At 45.1% G+C, this 19,042-nt stretch overlaps 1 protein-coding gene across 4 annotated transcripts in view; it reads right to left on the reverse strand.

Moving 5' to 3' along the window:
- LOC148387222 (arf-GAP with GTPase, ANK repeat and PH domain-containing protein 3-like) overlaps positions 1 to 11,794 on the reverse strand; it is a 47,873-nt gene extending 36,079 nt beyond the window's left edge. Inside the window, exons 1-8 of one of the 4 annotated variants that reach the window (XM_088396629.1) lie at positions 10,010 to 11,792; positions 6,985 to 7,043; positions 5,667 to 5,754; positions 3,102 to 3,187; positions 1,992 to 2,133; positions 1,785 to 1,919; positions 1,021 to 1,148; positions 456 to 611 (exon numbers count right to left, since the gene is read on the reverse strand). In XM_088396629.1, coding sequence (XP_088252755.1) covers positions 456 to 611; positions 1,021 to 1,148; positions 1,785 to 1,919; positions 1,992 to 2,133; positions 3,102 to 3,187; positions 5,667 to 5,754; positions 6,985 to 7,043; positions 10,010 to 11,402 — 2,187 coding nt within the window. In that variant the 5' untranslated portion in view covers positions 11,403 to 11,792. Of the gene's footprint in view, positions 1 to 455; positions 612 to 1,020; positions 1,149 to 1,784; positions 1,920 to 1,991; positions 2,134 to 3,101; positions 3,188 to 5,666; positions 5,755 to 6,984; positions 7,044 to 10,009 lie in introns of all 4 variants that reach the window. The other 3 variants (XM_088396628.1, XM_088396627.1, XM_088396626.1) reach the window with 3 other exon arrangements.
- Positions 11,795 to 19,042: the final 7,248 nt, after the last annotated feature.

The following is a 19,042-nucleotide window of genomic DNA, read 5'->3' on the forward strand; positions in this document are numbered from 1 at the left end:
GATGAGGTTCCAACTCATTCTAGTGATGTAAATAAAAAGACAAGGATCCAGTCAGTCAGAATGAGAGGGCAAGGGTGTGTGTGGGGGGGTGAAAGATTTGGATCGGACAGCGCAGGGGGGGGGCCTTCGTCGTCACAGGTTCCGTGAGAAACCTAATCCACTCACTACACCCAATTAGAGAAAAAAAAAAAAAAGGACAAGAAAAATTTCCACAGTGTTAATCTTCGTTATTTGCTTTTTGAGGGCTCTAATATTTATTTTTTAATTTTTTTTTTTAATTTTCCAGTGTCCATTGTGCCGTGCGAGCCTGCATAGGAGGAGAAAGGAAAGGTGGCTCGGGCACTTTTTGAATTCCCCACGCCCCACCCTTCCTGGCTCCAGCGGACAAAGTCCGCCACTCCCCTTCTCTAGTAGTGCGAGTGGGTGTTACTTTGCATCAGCTGTCGCATACTTACTGTGAAAATGTTGGAGCGGCGCTTGGACTGCTTGCGAATAGGCGTGGGCGTGTTGGAGGCAGCGATGGTCTCGATGCGCATCTCTCGCTGGCTTATGCTGGGGGTGGAGGGGACCGAGGAGGAGTAGTCGCTGAACGCGCAGCCGCCGTTGGCCGCCTGGCGGAGGAGGGGAGGAAGAGGAAGGGGGGAGGTAAAGAGGGCACCATCGGATGAAGGAGGAGGAGAGGAAGTGAGAACAGCGGGTCAATTTGAGTTCGATTTTAGCATCGGTTACATAAGACAACCGCGCTGGAGCTAATTTATATTCACACAGTGGAGGGGAGGGACATGAATTTGTGTGGAATTGTTGATTAATTGAGTCCTGAGGCAACAAGGAAAATGGGGTGCAGTACTTGGCTGCAACCAGCAGAGGGTACTGTTGATTCAACTCAGGTGCTAACAGTGAAACCGATTCGTTACAAGTAAATTGGAGGACACTATCAAAATAAAACAAATCAAAATAAAATAAAAAAATCAAGTTATGTTGCATGATCACGTGACTCGCGAACCGACCTCGCGGTCCTACCTGATTAATGTGAACGGAGGGGATGGATGCCGCGGGGACTGACGAGTGGCTGGGCGAATTGGGCAGAGACTTGCACGGCCCGATGGAGAGCTGCTGCTTTTTCCTCATGGCCACCACCTTCTGGGCCACTGGGGGGCACAACAAATACATATTGGGGATGGGAAAAACAGAAATAACTAAATTTGCCCTATGGTTATCATGATCAAAATGATTATGAATATCACTATCATCACGAAAATATTAAAAGAACTCCAAGGCATATTATAAAAGTGCAATTTTATTAATTGGGAATCTGGTGACTCGAGTTGAAAAGTCCCAGCTAATTACGCCGGTTGTCATCGGCTGTGACGCCCAAAGTGTGACCAACGTCTGAGCAGCCCCGCGCAACTTCGCCTTTAATTAACGCGGCGGAACGCAAATTAGCGTCAGGAAGACGGGAAGCGGTGCCGACAGTCAGGACAAACGAGACCTGGGATGATCTTGCCTGACAGCACCTTCATCTCTTTCTAAACAGCTCCAATCGGGCTTCGGGAAGCAATTAAGGAGCCGGAACCGGCAAACGCAAAGTCAGCATTTTGTTTGATATCGTGGCAAGCTTTTAAATGCGCTATGGGGAGAATAAATGATGACTTCATTATGAATTCAAGGGGAGAGCACATAGTTGATGCTTGTTGTTAAGGGTTTTAAGAGGCAGATGATATCTGTATGAAGAATGAATAAAATGCTAACACGCTACCAGATTGTATGCTAACATGTCCGCTCACCATCTTGAAAGACTCTTTCCACATTGAGGCCATAAGTGGAGCAGGTCTCGTAGTACGTGCAGCGCTTCAGGTCATTGGATAACTTTCTGGCCCGCGAATCGTCGATCACTCTGGGGTTGGCGGCGCTGATGGCATCTAGGACCGAAGCGGTGTTTCAAAAATCGCTGCAAACAGAGACCGAGCGGTCGCGGCGAGCGACGCAAACACCTTGTGTCCCCACGAGGACCATGGGCACCTCGGCGGCGTTCCTGTAGCTGGACAGACGCAGGAAGTAGTTGTAGACCGTCTGGAAGCTGATCTCGTCCTCCAGGCTGAAGACAAAGACCACCGCGTCCACCCAGGCGGCAAACTGAGGGCACAGAAGAAGAACGGACGGATGTTGAAATGCAACCACGTTCACATGTTTCCTCTTGATTTACTGTCTCGGACCAGTTGAGGTCCAGACAACAGAACAAAATAGCAAACAGGGACTAGTTTGCAGAGATCCCAACCCATCTTTAAAAATTTACTTCTCATTCTTCACCACATGGTGGCGGTGTAGCATCGTTTGAGACCCAATACGAGGGAACTTGCACAAATCAAAGACTAAAATAGGCAGAGGCAAGCTGCTGCAATTGTTATTGTCTTACAATGAAAATATAAAAATGATAAATTGAATAAATTAGTGCATTCTCAAGGGTGTGTGTGTGGGGGGGGTATAAAAATCTTTATACAATTTTGTACACTGGATGCTGTGGCTTATTGAATAACTATTCACAGCAGACAAACTATTTGTCTTGTACTTCCTGTCCTCGTTATGACCTCACCAGAAGTAATAAATCATACATGGAATAAAACTGCATTTTACCACCCCACTAGCGTAATAAAGTAGGTCGCGCCACCTTCAACTGAAAAGGTTGCTGAAACCGAAATTGTTGCGGGAGACTCGGTAAAAAAGTGCAGAGTCGAGTGGGAATCGCCATTCATCCTTTTCTTATCGCGCCAGTCCTGAGGTGAGCTGGAGCTTATCCCGGCTGACTTTGGCAAGACAGGGAGCAATCATATTCCCAATGAAAAGATTTAATGTGAAAAGTGAAACCATGAGTTTGCGGGCTGCTATCTCACCTAGCATGAGGCTTCTTTCATTATTCTTTGTTTTACTGACAACAATTAGCTGTCTCTAGGGTGTTTGGCTACAAGTTGCTCGTTAATCCGCCGTGACCTTTAAATCCATGCGAGGTGAAAAGGGGGAGCAGCAGGCAGGTAATGGTGTGTGGACTAATGCTCTCTTTCTACATGACTGCGGTTGATGCTTCTGGTTTTGGCATCCACGCTCACCTGTAATTCTGGAGGTCCTCCTTCATCTCTGATCAGGAGGAGGTAGCTTTGCCCGTCCACCACGATTTCCTTCTTGAAGCGTCCACCTGAAGGACAAATGACATGCACTGTTTGTTTTTGTTTTGACTCTAGTATTGTTATTTAGATGGTTATATGCGGTCGATAATCTCTTGAGAATTGGGACTGGGCAATTTCAGCAAAAAATAATTATAATTATTATTATTGGAATCACCATTCGCACCAAATTGCATTTTATTGAACGACCAGAAGTGAGTTAGTCGAAACTACTAGCATGGGCTCGTTTGGTGATGCTGAGTGAGGCTTCTCACTGCCATATAATTGTCACTTGTGATAAACAACGATTAAACTGATGGATTTTTTTTCTACGGGTATGACGTTTTGTCTTGAAGAGCGTCGCCGTTGCTATGTCGCTCGGAGTCAGATGACGGTGACTTTGTCGCCCGAGCAGCTGTGCATTAGACATGCTAAATTGCGATTCTTCGCCCACGTAATTGGCTCCTGAGAGACCCCCGGCCGGCTTCCTGTCAAAGCACTCTCGAGGAGCTTCACTTCGACTTGTCGCCCAAACTTTTTATGAGGTCACGTCGTGTTGTTGCGTTGCGTCCCACACAAAGGCAGACAATAAAACAAATCGCACTTTGCTCTGGAGTGGCTTTGAAACGCTATTCCAAGAATTTTCTATTATCAACTCCAAGCGGTGGGGAGTGTCACCTTCATGATCTTTTCATCTCCAGGGGGTTAATTTGTTGCTTTGTAGGACTTTCAATTCTTGTTGGATTCCTCTGAGGGTGCTCCCATTATATTTTGTGCTTGGTACTCAATTGAGAAAAAGCATTTTATAGTGGAGGAGCTGACAACTGAGATACTATAGTTTCAAAAGTGTGCACACCCTGTTACTGTATAGCATGCATGAGGCTGTGTTGAAAATTACTCCTGTTACATGCATGGAAAAATCACACAGGACTCGAATCCAAATAGTTCGTTGACAGAAAGTTGGGCCATAAAGCTTGCTAAAATACTGGAGAAGTCGGAAATGTTCTCGCCTTGTGAATATATTCCGAGCGCCATTTGACAAAACTGAATAATATAGTCGGTTTTGATTAGAAGATGAATAAAAAAAAAAAAAAGGAGAGCCAGTGTTTGCCTGCGGAAAAATTATTACACATATATGGGGACAAAGCGGTACAGAAGATGGATGGAGGGATATTTCTTTGATTTTCGAGCTGCTTTCTTTATTTGAACGGACTGCGTTTGGAAATCAGAAGTTCCGCCGGCCCTCATTAGATAGCATAACCGAGTGTCGCTTCTTTCAAAAGGTTGACTCAGTTCATCTCATCCCGGCAACTAAAGCCACTCGAGTCAGTCACCCTGTCCAGCTTAGCGAAAGCTGGACACTCTCAGGCTGCTTGCTGGCTGAATGACGCTTGTGTAACGTGTTGCGAGCCATCCACGCAGCGGCTTTCTTTTCAAAGCCAAGCTTTTGACGAGTGAGACAAAGCATGGAGCAAGGGCGCCTGCCGGCTCTTGTAACGGGGATCGGAACACGGCACACAATGAATGATTTATGGAGACACTCTGCAATTGAAACCTATACACTGCCAGACTATAGATTTTGTTACATAACCACCCAAAGGTGTCTTCTAGCTCCTTCTATGACGATGATGAGGAGGATGATGATGATGCGTTACGTGAGCGGGTCAGGTCTAACTTAAAAAAAAAAAAGAGGGCTGCCGAGGTGGGCGGCACTCACAGAGAGGCTCAGACCTTGACATGCGACGGCGCTCCATCCGCTGTTGCCATGGCAACACACCCCGGAGCTTGTTTCTTTCTTTTCCCACGCGCTGTATATTAAAGAAGAGCCGCCGTGCGGCTCTTTTTATCGGGATGATTGGAAATGTGAGCAAGATGGCTGCCAATCAGAATTGTCGAGAAGTGTCTGGCTCTCTTTTTGCTGCATCAAGATGACAGAAAATAGGCGATACAAATTCACCCGGCAAGCATTTCAGTCTATCTTTGAGGATGGCAAAGTGGGGCCAGAGGGCGCCGTTCTCATTACGATGCCGCTGATACGCTTGAGTTGTCATCTTCCAGTCTCCGCAATTGATTACGGAGGCATCGCGGATAAATGGCTCAGGAGAGCAACATTTGTATTATGGAAAATTGTGAGGGCACATATTACGGAAAATGAACTTTGTGAATGTATATAAAAACTTGGTCTGCCATCAGGTTTGAAATTGGACTATCAAGTCAATCGTTTATCTGCCTATTTTTGAAAATGTGTCAGGGGATAGGCAGAGCCACTTGGAAGAAGCTCAGACTAAATAATACATTCAATATCAATTGTATTTGTCTTGAATACAAAATGAAATACATTCTAATTATATTTTCTCTAAATAGATCCACAAGTTCTATATTTATTGAATAGAAAGGGAAATGAAATTTAAAGCTATGTATTATGATTGAATTTAATGCAAGAACACTGGTTAAGATTACTTTTAAATCAGATTTATTATTTTTTTAATCAGAAAAAATAAAAATAATTACCTTCAGGAGACTCTTCCTGCACATAGGTCCCCGTCAAGTAGCGGTGGACTAAGGCCGACTTGCCGCTGGACAGATTCCCCACAATTCCCTGCAAAACAACAGAAAGGCGAGAGAATGAATGAATCACACCGAATTGGAGGGAAAAACGTTTAAGCCACTGCAGCATTTCATTTAGTGATTCCTTCTCAAACCACTAGAGGGCACCCACCTACCATTAGTAGCTCACGAGCAACATTATAACCGGTCTAACTGTAACTCCTACCGCCAATCACAAAAGATGGTGGCAAAGCACTACCTTTGTCCAAAGGAAACTCCCAAACTGACCTTTACAAAGTTCCCTGGCACCAAGGCCCCAGATGATGGCACCAAAGTAATACTTTGTTGAGTACAGGAAAAATAGTCAAATAACAAAGGAAAGATTACAAAAGACAACCAAACCATGATGGTTATATTTATTTATTTGTATTATTTTGTGTATTTAGAGATGGGACATTACGTTATAATTTTGTGCACGGTAAATGAAAGTGTGCCGTGTTGTAATTACATCTCTTTATGTTTTGCGTGTTATTATTCAGCTCTTACTCATTAGCGGAACCAGGGCGACATAATTACAGTGACATAAAAAATGCTGCAATTAATTGGATAGAATGAAAGTTCACCTTTGTTAACTGCTGCAAAATAAAAAGCAGCTGCAGCCTGCAGAGATCATCAACCTCTGATCACAGTGGGATGTAAAGGAGACTAAACATGTTTGTTTAAGGGCTACTTGGGAGAGTCACTTATGATTGGTTGCAGGCTTTGCGGCGTTTCCTCCCACCGGTATGAAGGAGTTAAAAAAAAAAACGTTCTGGGGTGGGGGAGGAAGTTAGCCAATCTGGCAAGAACATAACGGGGCTACGACATACCTCATTCTCCTCCTCCTCAGATCATTAGTGGGCGCTAAAGTCAGGTATGGTTCGAATTATAAAGGCCACATGACGGGCAATCTGCATCTGATATTCCCCGGCACAGCTTCAAGAGTTCTCCATACGAGTGTGTGAGCGAATTAACGAAACATGGAGGCTGTGTGCTGTGAAAACAATGAGTCAACTCCGAAAGGCTACCACCACCGCGCAAGAGAAACGCCGCCTCAGCATTAGGAGATGCTTCCAGTCGGAATACAGCAATAAAAACCTACAGAATCCAATTTAGTTGAATTTAGAAGCTATTTTAATAGTGGCTGTACTTTTTTATTTTTATTTTATTTTAACCTGGTGGTTTTAACGATACTTGATTGGTTTTTATTAAGGCTCTCGGGGAGAAGGGTGCTATAACTCACCACTTTCAGCTCTGGCACAGACCGGCTCAGTGTCCATTCCTGGCTGTTGACAAAAGAGTCTAAAAGGAGAAGGATAAAAATAAAACCAGTCAATAGCAATACAAGACTCCTCACAGTGTATTTATGAAGACATTCTATTCATAATCGGACTTTCATCTGCTAATCTCACATCATATCAAAAAATGTTTCCATGTTGTTTGTCAGCTGATGCGGCTGCCTTGTCACGAGTTGAGCGACAATAATGTGACAATATTACCAAAATGACTGGTTAAAAAAAAAAAAGAGCTGATATTTTTTTGGGGACCAAAATGTCTCACCAAAAATTTAGAATTTTAAATGGGGATAAATGAAACCAAGAAAAACTAGTTCTTACTGGTGATTAGTTGGTATAGCAACAAAGATCTCCACAATTAATTTGAGTTATTCTCATCAAAAGTTAAATTTCCTGTGTAATTTTTTTGTTGGTGTGTGTGTAAATAATTAAATTCTTGGCATCCTTAGAAAAAACACAAACTCCGATATATCATGGCCAAAATAAATGTTTAAAAACTGAAGTAAACACATGACCCCGCCCACACACATACCACAGTCCTAAACATGTATACAATTTTCTCTTCATGTATGTAGTACACTCAAGTATTGCAAGGCCTGCAATTAAGTGGGCGATGTTTACGTATCAAGACTTCCCACGGCGAGCACGTCTTCAAGCGGCCTCCTTCACGTGCCCCCCGCCCGGGTGTATACTTTTCTTGTTTAGTGGTGTAGTTTTACGGAGCACTTTAACATCCCCCTTTATGGCTTGAACATGTCACGACATGCACAAGAAGAAGAAGAAACCCGACCGGTTGGGTTTCAGTGAACGCCTCGTCGTTTTAAAGAGTTTGTTTTGTGGATGACTGTTGATTTGTATTTTGTGTTTTATCACTAGGAAGACATGCTTGGCGCCCTGGCAGATTACTGCACGGCCATGCATTAAAAAAAATGGCCTAATTGAATCCATGTGCTCCACTTACGTCACCCGTAAAGAATGAGCATCTCCAAAAGACTGCCCCAGAATGCCAAATAGGGGGGTGACGAGCCCCCCGCGATTGTGATGCCTTGACAGGACACCGCCGTCTTTGTCTAACGGAAAGAGGGAAGCTTCAGCTTGTTTGCCTGCTTTTCACTTTGCCGCTCATGTCGACTTGTATCTAAAGTCGGTTTCCTGGCGGTTTACGCTTAAGGGAAAAAATGCAAAGCCAGCAAAAAAAAAAATGGATGTGCGGTGGTTTATTTTCGCGGGGGGACCTTGAAATTTATATTTTCCCCCCTCAAAGATTTTTCCAAACAGTGTTCCCACTTGAAATTATAGAGGGTGATTTTTAGCTAGCAATTAGTACTTCGGCTTCCCTCAGTTGGGCATCAAATGATGTTCACTGTTGGACCATCAGGAAAATAAAATCAGTAAGGAAAGGCACGATGATTTACTTTAGGACAAGAGTGGTTCAAACTACTACAAAAACATCCTGCGTGTCCTTAAACATACTTTTTTCATGATTATAACAAGCGGAGCCTCAGAGTACTTTCCCGTTCTTCTCTTCGAAGCAATTTACAGAGCGACTAGTCTTAGCCGTTATCTGCGTTCTGCTGAGTGCCCAAACACCAAACCGTTATCTGCAGCGCTCCGTGATAAACACAATCAGTCCGGGCCGAGACCAAGGCAAACGTCTCCATAGCCGCATCGGCGGCGGTGATGACGCAGCTGGCTTCACGCTCTTAAAGCGAGCGTCTCAGACAGCGATAACTTCTAAAAGACACATGCCGGCCGGGTTCTTCTATTTAAAAGTACAGATGGAGTTGTCTGTTGCTACAATGCAACGATTGATCGAATCAATTTGTGGGGTTCCAGGCGGATTCGTGTCTGATTTATCTTCCGTTTCCACCTGCCTAGAATGGCAAACTGCAGAACACCAGCAGCCTTAGAGTATCATTAATCTAAAGCTATTTCTACAAAAAAAAAAAAAAGCTGTGATTAAAAAAATAAATAAATAACGGTAACGGAAACCCATGCGTGCCATTCACTCATGCATCCATCCCCACAACAGAGAAGCTTTGTTCCTCCACAGGTGGGGGGTGGGCACCTGAAATATCTTGCAGAGGTTTGTCATCAGGTGGTCATCAGGAAGCATTCAGGTGTGTTTTGTTGTCATGGTTTACGTTTGGGGTGGGGGGTGTTGAAGCTTTCTGGATCTAATTAGCCAACGAGCACTTTAGGCAGGCAGCGACAGGCAGCTAGCACTTTCTCGGCGCACCTACATTCCTGACGCCTGACTGCCTCGCACTCGGGATTAGAACGGACAAACGCGGCAGGACCCGGCCGCGTTGGCTGAGACGTCGCCCGGGTAACCGGCGACAACACAAAAGCGGCGGAAGATGAGCACGCTTGACCTTAGGACGCAATTGGACTGCATAACATATCATTTGCCAGGTTAAAGGTCTGCTGTGCGTAATGGTGACAGTCAATAAAAAAAACATGCAGACGCCCAGCTGAGACATTTTCTCTTTTATTTCTGAGGTAACCATGAATAGAAGTTTGCACCACGGTTTCTTCACCTCAACCCGAGCGATCTCAATTTAGCTTGCGAAAAGCATCCCTAATACAGTTGCTGACTCTTTTAATGGACCTTTGAAAGCCAACAGAAGACTGGGACATAGAAATAACCTTCATCCGAGAGCGTTTCAGAGTCAAACAAATGGGTGAGCGCCCCGAGTCCATTCATTTTGCCGTCAGGCGGTTCAAAGTTGCAGGGAACGAACGAACAAACGAACGGACGGAAATGGTCCCAAAAATAGAAATTCCTAAAGCACTCCACATGTTTTGGAATGCCACCCAAACCCCAAATTCCCCATGTGTTTTTCATTCGCCGAAAAAAAAAAACGCACTCGAGACTTTCTTTACAGCAACCGGGGGACGTGAGATGGAAGGGAGGGGGGGGCAATGTGAATAGAACACTGAGTGTAGGGAAAAAGGTCTTGCAGGTCTTACCTTGACCTTTCTGAGCCTCTGTGTCTGCCAGGGTCTCTATGGCGACCGGCAGTGACTTATGATGCCGGCCTGCGTCTTTCCATTCGCATTTATCCGGCTGCTCTTTCCTCCTGAAGCGGTTGGTTATGAGCTGCCAAATACTGGGCTCCTCCTGAGCCGGTTTGGACAATTTGCTCGGGCATAGGGGCACCTCCATCACCTTGACCTTGCCCCTGCTGCGATAGTGGATGTATTGGACACCCCCGTCGACAACCTGCTCGCCGGAAGACGACAGCGTTCTCCCCGTGAGGTACGAGAACGGCTGAGGAGGCATGGGGTCGGCCACGGCGGCGGATTTGGCCCCTTCACAGCCCGGAGTGGCTTTGTCCCGGGGGCGAGCTCGCCGGATGCGCATACTCAGGCTGCGTCTCAATGAGCTCAGTGTGCTTTTGGGAGCATCCGCTTTGACATATTTGGAAGAGGATTTTGCGCATTTGTCCCCGTCGTTCTCCTTGTTCTTATCCGGAGAGCTTCTACCAAATAACCTCCAACGAAAGGCTCCTTTTAGGAAGCTTCCTCCATCGTGGCTCTGCTGCCTGCTTAAGTCGTCGTCGTCGGAGGCCCTTTTCCTCAGCTCCAGAACAGTCATGCTAAGAGGCCTGGTCTTCCCGCTTCGGTGGCGCACCCCGGGGATCACTTGGGCAGGAACCGGGGCTCGGTGAACCACGACCGGATTGAGGCCGTCCACAACTCTCAGCTCGGCCTTCCTGTTCCTGTATAGCTGGCTACCCTCCACTGCGCCTGTCCTCTTCAGGGAGTTATGCTTGCACTGTTCCACCAGGACCGCGCCAGGGCCCGAAAGCATGCACAGACTCCTCGGTCTCCGGAGTCGATCCGGTTGAGGCTCACTTTGCTGCTCCGCCGGTTCCCCATACATGCTCATAGTCCTCCTGCTTGGCGGGGCCTCATCCTGACGATACCGGCGGAGGACGGCCCGTGGTAGCGTGTGCCCTGTGACGGCGCCATGTCCGCCGAATGACAGTCCTCTGGCATGGACATTGATGTGGTACTTGTGCGAGTCTGCGTCGGTCTTGTCTGAGGAGTTACCTGAGCTCTTAGAGGGATGTCTCATAAAGCCGTCACTCCTCATTTTTGCCTCCTCCTCTTCTTCCTCCTCGTTCTCCTCCACCACCACCTCTCGGCGTAGACTTCCCGCTCTCGGGGGCGGCCACTTGTCGAGGATGGCACCGTTTTCCATGATCTGGTCTCCTGGCTTGCAACCGTCCGCCAGGGCGCAGGGTGTCACCCAGCCCATTCCTAGCTCGGACACCGGGTCATCTCCCGGCGTGTCCTTTCGCGTGACAGAAATGTGGTAGGTGGTAGCATCCGCCGTCCCGCTGCTGAGGAAGAGCATGGCACTGTACCCCGACGCTTTCACACGCTACGGACAAAGGGACTCACATGCTCCGAGGAAGTTTTGGCATTCCTCAATTTGAAGAGCAAATTCCAGTTGCAGGCATAATCCTTCACCTTTGACACGAGAGCAAACTTCAAACAAGTCGGAGCAGAGCAAAGCCTCCACCTGCATCCTTGCGTAAGCACTAAGTGTCCGAAAGAGACTTTGTTCGACTTGGTGAGAGTACAAACAAGCTGACTCAAGGAAGGAAGAAAAAAAAAATCACACAACCTCCACACAGTTTGCCAAAGTCATGACTGCTAAACTTGCAAAAAGCAACTCATCCCGCCTCTTGGGCAAGTTGCGAACTGTGAGCAGCTCTTGTTGCAAGTGCTGCAGACAAGCCCCTTTAATCTCTGAGCCGAGGGAGTGTGTGTGTCTCTGAACTTTCGAGCAGAGCCATGCAACCCCCGGGAACACATGGAAAACAAGGAGTGGAACTCATAAGGCCCTGTGGCTTTTTCCTCAGAGCCGCTCTACTGCTTCTTCTCCAGCAACTCTTGGAAACACGAAAAGATAAACATGGGAACTGATTGCACACACAGTGCAGGAATCCACAAATCTGCGGCAGCCATGAAAAGGCGTCATGTTTTGCTTATATGCAAAAAACACAATGCGAAGAGGGCGATATAGTCACAGGAATGTTCTGCAGGATTTTTTTTTTTTTGCTGACAACTGCACATGTATGCACACATATAGTTGGTGCAACTACATCGCCCACACACTGCGTGGGAAGCAAAATGGCTATTTTTGGTGGGGAGGAAATTGCGTCTTTTCTTCACTGCACTGCTTGTTTCCAGATCAGGAAATATTACATTCAATAAATATGGGAGGGAAGGGAAAAAAAAATCTGCATAGTAAGAGAGGCAACATTTGCGTCAAGCCAGCATTCGGGTTAGAGCACAACATTGCCCCCTTGTGACCTAAAAGAGACAAGCTGTTTTTGTGGGACTTATCCGCTATTAAATGGAAATCCGGTTGAACCATGTGCGAACATCAAAACAACATTCCGCAAATTTTTGTTTTTGACGTTTCAACGTCATCATTTGATTGGTGAGATACCGAGGAATGAATTTTACTACGCTTTTGTGTGTTATCAGCAGACGAAAACATTCCCGAGAGGGTTCAGGAAGTCGTCTTGGGTTTCGGTGCAAATAGACGTATGCGGGCAAAGGTGGGTGGACAAACAAATATATATATATATTTTTTTACCTGAGTCAAGGTAGTAGGGATTGGGAATGTTGAACGGCTCGTCATCAAGCAAAGGGTCCTTTTCACTCCATTGGTGTCGATTTCGCCTTCGGCTCCCAAAGCAGAGCATCATAATCTACATTTAAATTGACCTATAATCAACATAGCCACAAAACCGGCTCATCCGTTGGCTTCGGCATGGTACTCCTTAAATCCTGGTGCCCACGTTGGATGGACCGTTTTGTCCTTGGCGCTGCAGGTGTACTCAGAAGAGCCCCACGTCATGAGAAAGCCTGATAGGATTAAAGTTAATCCACTCTTCTTCTCGACTTGGTTTGGGTCCAGTCCAGGAAGAAAATGAGAGTAGCTCTCCTAGCTAGCTAGCTCCCCCCTCCAAAACAAAGAGCAGGTAACAGAGATTCTCTTGTCCACCTCTTCTGTCCCACAGGCAAACATGTCCCCCCCCCCCCCCACCTCACCTCCTTGTAAGCAGGGAGCACCTTTACAGCGGCTGGGCGGGTTTTCACAAAAACTGGACAAGCGTGTTTTTTTGATTTGACGCTTCCTGAATTGACGTGGAGATAGTATGCACGCAATGCACGTTAAAAGTGTGAGCGTGTGCATTCATTTGTTTCCGTTTCGCCGACATGACCCTGAGGTGCCTTCACAACACCAAATGTTACATATTATCTATGCTGTCATGCGGAGAAGTATTGCAAAATTGCCGCCTGGCAATTTTCTGTCCCCGACGGCAATTTAACGTAAGTCTGAAAGGTTTTATGGTCCGTCACACTGCTCCAACAGCTCACACAATTACAATTTATCCGTAGCAAATTGTTGCTTCACTAAATTAGGTATTCGCACAAAACCAGGGAAAGTTTATACTGAGAAAAAAAAAAAATCGCAAATTCAGCCGATACCTCAGAGAGTGATGTAGCTTTAGCCATCGTGGCTTCAGGTCGTTGCGCATCATAATCTTCCGCTTGAAGCCTAAAAGCTCCTCAAACTGGCAGTAAACTGCAGTCAGGGACAGAAAAACGTCTTACCAGTCGGCAATTACGCAACATTGCTCCAGCGAGCCTTGGCCAAAGGGAATGCTGACAAAAACTGCAAAGCCTAAGCTGTCAAATGCTGAGGCTCTCACATCTGTCTCCATGACACGTGAAACAAAACAGAAAAGAATGAAGTTTAATGTGACCTTTGGGACAGCCAAGGTCAATACTTTTATTTATAGTAGCTTATCTTCCTCTCGCTGACATCATGTTGGCAAACTATTTGAAAACAGCCAAACTGCATTTCCCTGCATTCCTCCACAACCAGCCATCAATTCCAAATAATCGATGGACTTCTACAATGCGGTCCATTACGTGCGGTTGCGAAATCCAATACAATCCACGATAAAGAGCTGTAGCAAATTGCACACATGACACATGACGGCGTGCCCCCGTCGATGCAAATAGACCGACGCCACGTGCCACAAACGGCTGGCAGATTGTTTTCGTGACGTGCCCGAGCCACGTAATCGAGAGCACTACGAGAACATGAGTCACGGAGCTGAATGTGATCACGCATGGGCTTCCTGTGTTTGACAGCCACCACATCCAGCACAAGGTGTCGCTTCTCCTCCTTGACCAAAATGCACTCCACCATATGCTCTCAGATTGTGGCTGTCTACTCAATAGCACTCTGTAATATCGTGGAAAAAAATATGGCTTTGCGCATTGCAAATATTAATTATTTAAAGTATTATAAAACCACATTGATGCTATTTGTTAGCCCATGTATGGCGTTTCACATTAGCACTATGCTAGTGGACATAAAAGGGGACGTCAAGTCAAAAAATGTCTTTACGATATTTTCTATGCGCCCCCATTAGTCGAAATACGCCATTCTAATTAATATTGTGTAATATGAATTCGGAGGCAAAATCCAGCTCTTTTCAGAGGGTGGCCATTTTGTCTTTGTTCACTATGGGCCAAATTGCTGCTTATTGTGAATTTACTTGAGTATCATTCATAGCTTAATTTTAGTTCTCATGTCGAAGGGAAACAAAAAAAGGCTGAATTACGACTAGTATTTCGAAAAATTCAAAAGTGGGGTCAGACGTATCTCAAGGCTGTATGTTGTTGCTCCCATTGTTGATAATTTATACTCGCTGTTACGTGATACAGTGAGTCTACGAACACTAATGAATAATAAATATATGAAAATGTTATTTATTGCGTCAATAGAAAACCAGCAAATAAATCCGTCACCTGCATTATATAGGCGCAACAAATGATACTCGTTCGGTGCAATGTCGGACCAACAAAACACACTCTCATTCCGTTGTTATTGTTGTCACCCTTCCAATTTAGCCTCGCGCGAACACAAGGGAGGAAATCAATGTGTCTGCAGGTCCACAAACCAAAGGAAAATGGTTCGGGGAGGGCCGTCGAGAGTCGGAGTCTGACATCAGCACGGCCGTCACAGGCAGCCGGCGGCCTCCAATCACAACGGGCAACTCCCAATGGCCTGGCTCGAATTGTTATAGGCAATCTAATGAGTTCTAATATAAGAGCTGGAGCATATGAAAAAAAATAGTAAATTCACCCTCGTAAACAAAATGTCGATTGGCACAGTCAATGTGGTTGTAATTTTCAGTTACATATGTCTGTTTATTGTTGTTTTTGTCGGTGGAGACTTCACCCTAAAATGTTTTGCTCCGAATTAATGAGCTCAATGTTGGTTTTTTTTTAAGTAACAGATCAACAAGAACAGCAAGAACTTTGATCTTATTAATTATCCTTCGAGAGACGCTTAAAATGTCTTTTCTATTTATTACAGAGCAATGATTCAGTGGCAAATTAATCTAATCGTGAAATTGTTCATTCCGCAATTATTTTATAAGTCTTTGTAGTCCATGATTTGTGTTTTTTGTTTTACAAATTCCGCATAGAAAAAGGCGACAAAGGAACCTAATGTTCCTGTGCCTAATGATTGCCAGATTTTATCAAGATTTTTTCATAAAAAAATGTCATGACGCAACACCAACCAATAAAGTGGATACGCCATCTAGTGGTAGGGAATCGAATTAGTCTTATTGTCACTATAAATCACTGGCATAAATAGTTGAACTATAATGAATTGTTTGCAGTCAAAACATCATTTTGTGACCAATCAAACAAATTTCAGCACGCCGCAGTGAATCTGAAAAGTGTACCTAATAATATGGCTGGCGACTGCATAATAACTCCGCAAGTCTAATTTCCCGTGAAACCCCCTCATTAAAACACGTCAAGGGTGACACGCTAGCAGCAGAAACACGCACGCAACTCCTACGCGGGATCAATATCGCGTCTATCAAAAAACCAATTATGCGCGCTGTTGCGTAATCATACTTTTTGCCAACGGAAGTAATTGAACATTTTTTGTTTGAACCCATAAACATGACTCATTTACTTTCATTTACGCTTTTGACAGCGTTGCCTGTATACCTGCTGAGTGATGGCGACACAACTGAGGCGCTCGCTGGGGGGAAACGTAAATGAGCAACACGTCAAAATATGCTTTAAATATTTATAGCGTAGGGATAATTTATGACACGTAATTAGAAGTGGAAGCAGCCGTGTGAGACTTTTCACATTTTATTTGCCACCGCTCGAATCTCTGTAGCATAAATAAACTTATCAAGTGGAACCTCTGAAGTCAAACGCCTCAAAAGTAGTACAATAGGGCTGTTTTTTTTTTTTTAATACTTATGTGGGAATGTTATTATTGCCAAGGCTAAACTGAATCAGAACAAGATTTAAGTAAAAGGCTATGATTATTATAATTGTTTTTCTCCACAGCGAGAACTAATGTGGACTTATTTGCAAGTCCATCTGCACAAGCACACGTAAAGGAAAATGTACAAAAGCGAATTACATTTGCCCCCGCCCACGCCAGACAATTACATATAACCAGCCAATTTGCCAGAAGATATCAATCTAGCCAGGCCCATTTCCACCTCGCCCTTTGTCTGCAACAACAGCAATTTCACGTCTGCAAATGAATAAGTCAGCAGTAGGGAGAAGGCCGCAGACAGCCGGCAAAGTTTATGTTAATCACGCTCGCACTAGTGCCGTTGGCGCGTGGGCGGTCGGCGAGGAGAGCTTTTTAAAATTCAGCTGCGCCAGCGACGGGAATACGTCACCGTTATTCCACTGCGGAGAAAATGATAGGTTGCAGGACATCTGTGGTAGGCCTGGGAGTGGGTTGGGGGGGGGGTGATTGGAGAGGGCAATCCAAATGATTCTACGATTCGGTTTGTATAGCGCGTACGTGCGAGACAATGCATTAAAATGAATGCGAGCTGGAGGCAGTGATGGAGTGTTTGGACGGCGAGGAAGTTGATTAGCATGTTTGACAGATCCAGAGAAGGCAAAAGGCAACTCCTCTGAGAGAACACAACCTAAATGCGCCGGCACATTACGGATTTGCACCTGCAGCCGGTCAAGCGCGATGATTGGAACTGGATAGGGGGGGCAATTTTCCTGCGTGCAACCAAACGGAAGGCCGGCGTACATTTCGATAAGTGGCAAAGCGCTGGGGAGTCGCCGACAGAAAAGCTGAAAAAAAGTGGAGGAGGCTGGAGTGGTTCTCCAGGACGCTATTTACTCAACTGAATTTGTATTTTTCTGTTTCATTGGTGCCAGGTGGTACCATGCTGCCTCTCACAGGTCAATCTTGGTACTGCAACTCAAAAGTTCGAAAAAGAGAGCTGTCATTGTCTGAGAAACTTAACTTCTGGTATAGATGCGGTGTACTTTCTTTTTATCATCTTTCATCATCTTTTTTTTTCTCGTCGTGTGCGGGGGCCCTCATTTAAAAAAATCGTCTGCGCGTACCCCACTTTCATTTACGCTCGCTTCTAGAGCGCCGCCTTCTGCGACTCGCTATCTAAAACCTGCGACAGCTTTGAAGCGCTATTGCTTTGTTTAATCGTCGTGATAATGTCAAAGCAAGCAGCAAGAGCGAAGATATTTTTGGCAGCGCCACACAGAGAAAGCGTGAGGAAGCAGAACCCGGGCCTGCTTTGATTCCGAGCGCATCGGTTACACCCATAATGTCCCGTAATAGCTGTGTTGTCGAGCGCTTGGTATCATACAAGGGTGGGAAATAATTTTATATAGTAGCTATATAACTATACTATAACAATGCATTGTCCTGGGTTCACAATAAGGTCAAAAGGTGGTTCAAAGCAGTCGTTAAGATCAAAACGAACTTCAACGCTCACCACAACTCTCCATGTCTCTCCTCAAATGTCGCTAATTGCTCTCATCAATCATACCCGCTTGAAGCTTGATGGACTTGCCGCTAAACATATGTGTTTTTTTTTTTTTAATGTTCCCGCTCATGCGGCAAGCCAAATTCAACTGGCCAATCTCCATTTTTATATTCCCTAACAACAACAACCTGCAATATGTCGCGCACCATCTGGATGCGCGGAGCATTATTATTTTCTGTCGCCGTCCAGCTGTAAACAGACGTGGAGAGTTAAAATAAACGTAGCCACCAAAAAAACAATCTCACAGTCACACAGGTAGGCGGCTAACCGCTAGCGGCAACGTATGGCTAACCGGCTAATGAACAAAAAAGCTGGATCTGCCTGCTGATGTGCGTGAAAGTTAATTTCCCCTTGGTTATAAACTGTGAGTAGTTTTCAGCAAGGAACGGCAGCTTTTTATACACGAAGCAACTCAATGTGCCTTTGGAGGGACGCGAGCTTGCATTTTTTATCTTGCTATCGTCATCATGAAGCAATCAGGGTACCTGCATCTTAATCAACCTTCATTCTTCTGCCTAATGACGACATTAGAGCAACATTGTCCATTTTTCCATTTCGCACCTGTAATAAGTGAATATATTTTATGCATGTATCGAAATCAGTCAAAACGAATGGTTTAGAAAAAGCTGATTAGCCATCAAATCCATTATGAGCCAATCAGATCAACAAGATATGGATGCAACTAGAAATGAATGGCTGCAGATGAGGAGGTGGGGATAAAAAACACTTATGTATATTTCTGTTATGTATTTTGTATGTCCAATTTTTGTTTTATTATGATGTGAATCTTCTCCAGGTACCAAACAAACGTTTTATGACACATTTTTGTTCACTTAAACATAGATGTACATGCTGATGTATTACGTAGACGTACAAGCTATAAATTGACTGACAACCAAAGCTGTTGGTAAACAGTCTGTGTTTCTTCCAAGGGCCCAGAATAGCGTGGCATTATGGCACAAGTGTAATTTCCTCCTGTGCTCATGCTGAGACAACAACCAAGCCAGCAGAACACCCCCCCCCCATCTCCTCCACGGAAAAAAGTCCGCAGAAAACACAAATCCAAAGAATTTTTTGGCTGCAAGACATCAGCCCCAAC

Source organism: Syngnathus floridae, chromosome 14, assembly GCF_059516105.1.
Source record: "Syngnathus floridae isolate MCC-2025c chromosome 14, RoL_Sflo_1.0, whole genome shotgun sequence".
In the NCBI taxonomy this organism is placed as follows: domain Eukaryota; kingdom Metazoa; phylum Chordata; class Actinopteri; order Syngnathiformes; family Syngnathidae; genus Syngnathus; species Syngnathus floridae.